Here is a 9,728-nt window from a genome sequence, read left to right as displayed (position 1 = left end):
CCAGCTATTCTGTCGTTAGTCCGTGTAACTCTCTCTGTTGCAGCTCCACTCCTCTGTCCCGCCAATCTTTTCTACCACGACTGCAAATTTTTCCTCTACAGAACCAAAGATGCTTACCATGCACTCACCGAAGTCTACCCAGGAATCCTAGACAGCTCGCCCCAAGTCCAACTCGCCCCAACTATTTACTACCAACTCGCCCCAAATTAGGGCTTATTAAACCTGGTTTTATACCGGTTTTACATCCATAAATCCTACTTCTAAATATTACTTCACATGTTAATAAACCTTGTTACTCTAATTTAACATTTGTTTGTTTTTTTGCTGGGCACGTATTTAGCAACGAACTCGATCGGGATTCGGCCCGCCGTGTCACCGTGTACGGCCGCTAGCTCTAGTCTCAAGCATGGCGATGCGAAATCCAAATATACAAATGTAACTGCCTCCTTTGTCAGTACTGGACAACCAGTACGGAAGTGGTCGTCAGAACAGGAGCTCCAGTACTGAGACTTTCTCAGTACTGGACTTCCTGTACTGGGCAGCTTGAGTACTGGGAACCCTCCTGTCAGGACTGGAAACCGAGTGCTGAGACTCTAACGAGCGTCTAACGTTATTTTTAGGGCTGCATCTCTTCGATGCTTTTTTTCCTACTTCATACTCTAATCAATGCTATTGTTTGGAAAACGTTCGAATGAAAATAAAAATAAAATACAGTATGAGTATCACATTCTGTTACGTTTCAACGACGACAACATATCCTTGTGGCTTGTGCCTTTATCGGGAGAAAACGTACACCGAAATAAATAATGTACTTTATATAACCTACCAAAATCTATGTCCATAACCAAGGAACAAAACAGTACTACCTAAACGTTAGTATGTACAGACAACTAAATCCAAAACTGTCCAGTCGGTCCAAACAATGGATCATCCCAGTACTAATAGAACGTGAGTACAGGACGCCCAGTTCCGAAATAATTTGAGGTCTCGGCTTCCAGTACTGAAGAGTCACTATTTACTGGTAAATCCAGTACGGAACCCGTTACATCCGTAAATCGGCACTCGGTTATCCAGTGCTGAATGACCTCCGCACTGGTTAACCAGTACCGAATGACATTTGAACTAGCCGGAACGCAAATCCGTACTGGAACCCGAGTACCGAGAGCAGTTCAGCTCTGGATCCCGAGTACCGAAACAAATTCAGTTCTGGACGTCCAGTACTGACGAAGCTTCGGTACTGGAATAAAGCCGTTCCGTACTGGAATTCTTGTACGGAACTTCCCTCCGTACTGGGGGCCGAGTATCGGCGCCATTTTCTCCACGGTTTCCGTACTGGGCGCCCAGTAAGGAGCCGGTTACATCTGTATATTTGCATCCGAAATACTGTTGCTTACCTTATGTGCTTTAAGTAAGCATCTTGGAGCATGTACTTGAAGAATAATTTGAGTCAGCAGTCATCAGCCATGCTTGAGATTACAGCTAGCGAGTGGGCGCAGGTCCCGGTGAACCCGGCGGGCCGACATGCAACATGGCCCGCCGGCGCCCTCGGCATCCATCGGCGTTAAATGCCGAACAGAGAAGAGAATGTTAAGATTTGAGTAACGAAGCTTTGTCAGCATGTAAAGTAATATTTAGAAGCCAGAGATATGCATATAAATCCAAGTTTGATCAGCCCTAAAACTGGGGCGAGTTGGTCGTAAATAGTTGGGCGAGTTGGACTTGGGGCGAGTTGACCTGTTACCCTACCCAGTCCGTGCAGCAGGACTTCTCGGCGCTGAAGATCTCTGCAGACCGAGAGAATCAGGTAAATTTTCCGGCGCCATTTTCTGTTTTGTTTGAGCAGAGGGAGTGAGAGAAATTCATCTTTATTTCACCCCCCAATTTCCAACTGCCTAGTTTGCTGCTCTGCAATAATGTATTGAGACATACCACAGTGCTAACTCGGGGAAAATATCGCATGTGTAGCCGGTCAGAACAGCGAAACAAAGAGATGGCGCTGTACTCGTGTTGGCACCAAAATGTAAATCCGTGCATCACGGCTTGCCACAAATTGTCTTACTTCTCAGCAAATTTTTCATTCTTTCGTCACCGACTAGACTGCTGTTAACATGTTGCACATTCTATGAAACAAGGATGTTGATGATTGATAATCGTTCATTGAGATTTTGAGAATTCAACGGATTAGGGGCTAAAAAGGCTAAACCTTTTGTCATGCTCGACAGGAAATGACTGCGCGCGAAAACCAAAAATGGAAAAATTATTTTCTTTCTTCACGGCTTTATTTTTCCCTCAGTCTTCATTGAGTTCGTTATGAATTTATATTTGGACTGGTTGTCTATAAATTTCCATTAGTTTCAACTTGGCTACCCTGGGAGTCCAGACATATATATCGGCGCGCCACCAAGCACCGCACGGCCCACCCTCCCGCTGCACCCGAAGACCGACCCCGCCCCACTCTCCGCTGTAAACCCAAGCTCTGCTAGCCGATTGGGTTTACAGCGGAGAGTGGGGCGGGGTCGGTCTTAGGGGGCAGCGGGAGGGTGGGCCGTGCGGTGCTTGGTGGGGCGCCGATATATATGTCTGGACTCTCATGATCAGGCTACAACTTGGCGTAAACCGCCCCGTTCCATGCTAACGCTCCCCCGGGCTATTTATTTATTTCTCATGTTTCTACTTTCAGGTCCCGTCTTCACCTTCCAAGGGAAAAGCAAGAAAGGTCCTTGGAGAGAGCCAAAGCCAGGTAAGCAACAAAGAAAACCAGTAGCAATTTTTAAAATCCTGGCTTCTTACACAACATGACGATTGCAACCCGAGATCTTGCTCAAATTAAGGAAACCGTTGCAAGCCAGCTGTTTATAAAAATTTTCCCGCGAAAATGGATTTACATAAATTATCGGGGCGTTTCATTTGATATGCAAATGAGAAGACGCATTGCATAAAATTACTTCATCCCAACCCCTCGCTCAATTTGAATCAGAGTCTAATTTCTGTTTTGTTTTCCAGAATATAAAAAGATCGTCAGACATCAAGGAACTCAAGAAACCAGTGGTAAGTTTTTGTTTATAATATCTTAAAACTGGATCCTTTAAAACTGGATGCTTATGGTCAGTCTAATTTGCCTATCCCCGTTGTGCCATTGTCGTATCTGCTGAACAATGATAACATAAGTAAATGTTACTGTTAGAATTCTGGTTAATATTTACTACATTCGAGGTTCCTATTTGATTTTCTGCGAATTTTTCTTAGAATTCTGGTTAATATTTCCTACATTCGAGGTCGTTCCTATTTGACTTTCGGCGAATTTTTCTAAGTGTTCCAATGTTCATCCAACATCTTTCATTCTATCCATAGGTTGAAACTGTTCAAAAGCCAGAGAGAAAGGAGCAGGTATAGAAGACATTTTCATCATCCCAATACTGAAATATAGTCGTGCATGTAGATGGATGAAACAAATCATTTTGAAAACGATGATTTTCGTAGCTGTATTTGCTTTCTTCGAGTAACTAACATGACATCCCAGCATCTTTGGTCTGTTCTATTCAAGGGAGCTTGTAGAATTCTGGCCTTAGTGTGACTGACTAATGCAACCAAGAGTGCACAGTGGGTATCACCAATCATTAACACTTTCCCTTTGTAATGGGCTTCAGCGATCATTAACACTTTCCTTTGTAAATTTGTTTCCCCAGGATGAGCCCCTCCTGCGTGAGAACCCCAGGCGTTTCGTAGTCTTTCCCATCCAGTACCACGACATCTGGCAGATGTACAAGAAGGCCGAGGCGTCGTTCTGGACAGCGGAGGAAGTAGACCTCTCCAAGGTATCAAATGTCCGTCATTCTGGTAGACAACTCACAGGAGTCAGGAAGTCAAGTCACCATGAACAGGAAAATTGGAAAAGTACACATATGATAAGTGCTGGCTAAACATTGTTAGATATGAAAACAACAACCAAGAAGGTAATGTATTGTGCACAAGGGGTCACTTACCCATTTATCACAACATATGCAAATCTAAAAACCTAACACCACACCGACCAGCCAAATTATGTTTACTCTGCATTCCATGTAAATAAGCTAGCCTGTACTGCATTTGATGTTAGGGTTCTAGTGGAATTCCAGTATTAACTTTTAGATTGAACATCTAAACTTGAAACAATATTGATAGTGATCTTGTTTTCCTTCAGGACCTGGGCCACTGGGAGAGCCTCAATGACGGTGAGAGACACTTCATCAAGCACGTGCTGGCCTTCTTCGCTGCCAGTGATGGTATCGTCAACGAGAACCTGGTGAGTGTTGGGTTATCAAACAAAATGGTTCACTTTGATCCCCTAATTTCTGAATAGCATTTGTCCATGATTATATGTCATGACTTATGTACTTGATTCATTAATTTTTGCTGCTCGTGATGGTTTTGGCAAAAGGAACCTGGTGAGTTGATCACACATGATGATCAAATGGTTTTATGTATATTTGTCCTTGGTTCTGGTATGGTCATGACTTATAAAACATTTTTCATCATCTGTCCAGGTGGAGAGATTCAGCCAGGAGGTGCAGGTTACAGAGGCCAGGTGCTTCTATGGCTTCCAGATCGCCATTGAGAACATCCATTCTGAAATGTACAGTCTACTGATTGACACCTACATCAAGGATCCTACAGAAAGGTCAGTAAGATGCCCCCCCCCCCCATATAATCCTTGCTAAAGCCCTAATGGGCATTGCATGGTCTCTACGACACTGCATGCACATTATACTTGCTGCCATTAGGATACATATTGAGTGATGGTAGTTACGTGTTGCTGTTGGGCTACAAACGAAACACATTTTATTTCCAAGTATCTATTTAACAGTGACGAAAGAACCGAATTATTTAATCAAGTTACCACGAAATGCCCCTACTTTTACACGTTCACGGATGAACAAAAAGCTACCTTTCTCTTGAAATCACAGAACCCACAAATACTAGAAAAAGTGGGACTTTTCGTCTTCCACTGCTTCCGAAAAAGAAGTCAAACCCAGCTAGTTTAGATATAGCCAATAATTGTATCTAGTACCAGTAGCCTATTGTTACAAAGTCAGACACAGTTTACTGACGCATGCATGTTTTCCCTATGTTTTTACCATGTATTTGCAATAAGCCCACGGGCATGAATTTGCAATAAACTTCTCATTATAAACAGAAAGTGATGTATTTCCACTCATTTTATCAAAAACGTCTCTTCCCACAGGGACCATCTCTTCAATGCAATCGAGACCTTGCCCTGTGTGAAGCAGAAGGCTGACTGGGCTCTCAAGTGGATCGGAGACAAGGACTCCACATTTGGGGAGCGTGTTGTTGCCTTTGCTGCTGTAGAAGGAATCTTCTTCTCAGGTTAGTATGAAGTTAAATGAACACAATCAACAGTGTAATCGTTACTGTGCAAAAGCCAAATCATTAAATGATATCCCAGTAAGCTCCTGGGTAAGAGTTAGACATTGAAAATGAAATGTGCAAAACCAAGTTACCCTGATTGTCTTATTAATATTTCACATTGTAGATTTTACCCAAGATATAGAAACTGCCTTTTACATGTATTGACAATCGGATTTGCTGCTTTGCCACTTCAGGTTCCTTTGCTGCTATCTTCTGGCTGAAGAAGAGGGGTCTGATGCCTGGGCTGACATTCTCCAACGAGCTGATCAGCAGAGACGAGGGTCTGCACTGTGACTTTGCCTGCCTGATGTTCAGACACCTGGTAAACATGCCCAGCGAGGAGGCCACCCACCAGATCATCAGGAATGCTGTCAAGATCGAACAGGTACTTTCAATGAATGTTTGCTTTTGAAGTTTGCAGACAGAAGTGAAGAAATCTAGAAGTGCCCATAATCTGTAAGGAAATATTGGCATTGCTGACTTCTTATTAGCTTTTATTTTGTCTCCTTCAGTCCTTGCTTATCGTTCAGTGTCATCATAGGTTTGGATTGACTTCCAATACATTGTATTACTAGCTGCTCACCAAGTTTTATCTTTGTATTGCAGGAATTCCTAACAGAGGCCCTGCCCGTGAAGCTGATTGGCATGAACCATGACCTGATGAAGCAGTACATCGAGTTTGTAGCAGACAGACTACTGGGAGAACTCAAGTGCAGTAAGGTATGTCGTCACCCTCGCATAGTCCAATTTCTTTCTTCCACACATTTGCGTGCTTTGTTAATTTGTTATCGTCTACATGACTACAGTTACTTACTCATGTTCCGTCCCCTATCTAGATCTTCAACAGAGAGAACCCGTTCGACTTCATGGAGAACATCTCGCTGGAGGGAAAGACCAACTTCTTCGAAAAGAAAGTGGGGGAGTACCAGAAGATGGGCGTGATGTCCTCTCCTGCTCAGAAGAAGTTTACATTAGACGCTGACTTCTAGATAGATCTTTTCAGTTTTTAAATCCCCTTGATAACATTTTGGGCTGTCCGTGGATAGTACATGACGTGAAAGACAAGCACTATTAATTGCTGTATTTTGTGTTCAGTCTGTCACCCCATCCATGCCTTTTTTGGTTGGGATCCACTGACAACCTATGTGTATCAGACTTGTCACTTGATGATTTAGAGATTCTGTACATATAACATGGATCACCATCATGACATCTGGATTTTTAATGTATAGTAGAAACCATAGCTTTTAATGTGTTGTGTAATTAGTTCTAATTCTATATTTTTATGTTTTAGATCCCTTGAGCGGTCTGGCATGACTGTATTTTGCTATACTTATACATCCTCTTATTTTAAACTAGGTGATCATTTTTTTACCCAACTGATTCTTTGAAATGCTTTCCAATGTAAAGTACTTAATATATATTGTACCACATCAGCTGTCAAGCAACCTTTTTTGGAGGTATTTTTAAGTAGCTTAAATGTATTAAAAAGCATCTTAATTCTGTCGCAGGTTAAGTTTGTTTATATCAGCAATGCCAATGGAGGGCGCCAAGTTTTGTCAAACATATGTCTATTTGCAACCTTCTGTACATACTGTGTCTACTTCAATTATGGAGCTGTAAAATATCTCAGGTCGCAACAGCAATAAACAGTTTCTTGCTCATATTTCCATGCGTTTGTTTCTCTATGTTCTTTCTTGGTAGCATTGGACATTGCCGAAAGAAGTAGCAATATCTGCTGCTAGTATATTTTGCATTCTGCATGTAAAACCTGAAATATAGAAAACGTAAGGCAGTCACAAAGCATGCATCCAAGAACCTGTAGCGTCTCTGGTCACATTTTGTACCAAGATAAAGAACCCTTGACTTGTACACTTGCTATGAGGAAGGTCCTTACTATAAGGCATGTACATGCACCTGTTTTGCTCTTCCTTTAAATGTGATGAATTTAAACAAATTGTAGATGGACCGTTGCAAAGTAGAATTCTTCAACATCTACCGACAAATTTTAATTTCTTGATTGATTATCTAAATTAACTTTATTAGTTAGTTGAAGTAGTTTGTACTCTACTGAATCATATGAACCGTAACTATAAAGCTCTAATCTGAATTTTGTTCACTATTGACCAGGGTGCTTCCATTAAAGAATTTTTCCCTGCTATCGACAAGGCAGTTTTTTGCACTAAGTCTAACGACAGGAATCTTCTGGTTCTATAGCAAAGGGAAAAGGCCCAGTCAACTCTCACTGGCTAAGGACTCTCCCGTAGCCGTAATTAAGATTGGTGGACCATGGGCTTTAATATACCCTGTGTTTACACAAGCTCTCGGCCGGAGGTTACTGACCCCCACCCCACTAGGGGGCTGGCAGTTACAGGACCGGCCGGCCGCTGGGAACGCGATTTGTCAGGCTAGGCTTTAATACTGCCTTGGGCCGCCGAAGGAACTGGCTAACGGCCCGATCCCGTCCGTATTTTTTCGCATATAGAGATGTCATTAACCTCTTAGTTTACTTTGTCAGCAAAATTTGCCCCTCAAAATTCAGGAAACAGCGCGCGTTTCAATGGGTCAAAAATTTTAAAGTTTTCAATGTTGCGCTCCGGCAGAAAAATCATATGTCGGGAGGGCGTCGTCCCCCAAAACTCAAGCTGAAACCCTTCTGTATTTTTTTTTTCACATATAGAGATGTCATTAAACTTAGATTACTTTACCATCAAAATTTACCCCTCAGAATTCAGGAAATAGCCTTTCAATGGGTCAAGAATTTTAACTTTTCCTATGGGAGCATGTCGTGCCACTGGCGAAAAACTATGATATGTCGGGAGGGCGCCGTTCCCCCAAAATCAAGCTGAAACCCTTCTGCATTTTTTTACCAATAGAGATGTCATTAAACTTAGCTTACTCTTCCAGCAAAATTTGCCCCTCAGAATGCAGGAAATATTATTTCAGAGGGTCTAGATTTCAAAATTTCACGGGGGCGCATACCCCCGGACCCCCCTAGTATCGTCGCGCGTTAGGCTCTCGTCTTAGTGACATTTGATCTCAAATATAGTCACTCAAGTGTCTGTTGGGGAGACGAAGGTCAAGTTCGAAGATGGGTCTTCTGGGGGTTCCTTTGGTGCTGCAGTGTGTTTGTCGGTTTGTTTGTTGGTGGCATAAATCGAGAGAAATTAAATGGATCGTGATGAAATTTAGTAGGTTGTTGGGGGTTGGGAGAACGAAGGTCAAGTTCGAAGATGGCTCTTCTGAGGGGCTCCTACGGTACTACAGTGGGGATTTTTCATCTAAATATTGTAGGAGGATAACTCAAGCAGGGTTTGGTGGATCTTAATTGGGCAGGTAGAGATGATAAGTGATGACTAACGTAATGAGATGCAGTATATGCAAACCAGGTCCTTCTTTACATGATTAGGCCACAGCAAGTAAATTTTATGGATGACATCCTTCGCAGACCCCAAAATTAATGAGATAGGGCGGAAAAAAAACAAGGCGGGCCAAAAAAAACAAGATTCCTATATTTTCAAATTTTGAGATCATAAGTCTTGTTAAATATGATATCATGACCAACAGGTCTTTTATTCCTGTATTCAACCAATGAGGTTTCATATATGATATAAAACTTCCTTGATTCAATGTAAACATGTCCTTGTAGATGTGTATACATCTCAATAGACTAACTGCAACAAATGCAGAAAAAGAGTTTGTTGTACCATCATCTGAAGCAACTACACTGGGAATTCATATGTGATGAAACACCTTGTGTATACAGCTCAATCAACTAGACCCCCCCTATTATTTATATAATGTTCTTGCTAGAACAAATGCAGAAAACAGCTTGTTATTATACCATCATTGGCAGGAACTACACTGGGTATTCATATGCAATGAAACACCTTGGACTGTCAACATTAAACTGTTCTTGAAGATGTGTATACAGCTCAAGTAACTAGAACAAACGCAGTAAAACAGCTTGTCATACCATCATGGGCAGGAACTACACTGGGTATTCATATGTAATGAAACACCTTAGACTGTCAACGTTTACTACATATTTGCCAATTTTTTGCATGTTGACCACCGTCGGAGGCAATGAAATTTCTTGTTTTTTGTTTCGAAATCAGGCGAAAATTAACGAGCGCGCTGATGTCATCCATAAAAATTACTTGCTGTGGCCTTAATGAGGAAAACTTGAAATTCTCTTTCAATGTGCTACTTTGGGGATGACGACCTATATACGAGGACACCTATATACGAGGACACCAATGCATTTGGACAGAGTCAACATGTGGGCAGTGCTTTTCACAATGGCGCTTCAACACATATGA

At 42.0% G+C, this 9,728-nt stretch overlaps 1 protein-coding gene across 1 annotated transcript; it reads left to right on the top strand.

Annotated features, from left to right (window-relative positions):
- On the top strand, positions 1 to 7,072 carry LOC136449345 (ribonucleoside-diphosphate reductase subunit M2-like). Its single transcript, XM_066449363.1, has 12 exons — positions 1 to 142; positions 1,751 to 1,804; positions 2,681 to 2,740; positions 3,004 to 3,048; positions 3,352 to 3,387; positions 3,687 to 3,815; positions 4,181 to 4,282; positions 4,524 to 4,657; positions 5,222 to 5,364; positions 5,601 to 5,791; positions 6,013 to 6,126; positions 6,243 to 7,072. The coding sequence occupies exons 1-12, from the start codon at positions 110 to 112 to the stop codon at positions 6,393 to 6,395; spliced, it is 1,194 nt and encodes a 397-aa protein (XP_066305460.1). The 5' UTR covers positions 1 to 109; the 3' UTR covers positions 6,396 to 7,072.
- Positions 7,073 to 9,728: the final 2,656 nt, after the last annotated feature.

This window comes from Branchiostoma lanceolatum, chromosome 1 (genome assembly GCF_035083965.1).
Source record: "Branchiostoma lanceolatum isolate klBraLanc5 chromosome 1, klBraLanc5.hap2, whole genome shotgun sequence".
NCBI lineage: Eukaryota > Metazoa > Chordata > Leptocardii > Amphioxiformes > Branchiostomatidae > Branchiostoma > Branchiostoma lanceolatum.
Note: the sequence above shows the minus strand (reverse complement) of the source record. Positions and strands in the feature narration are given on the sequence as shown.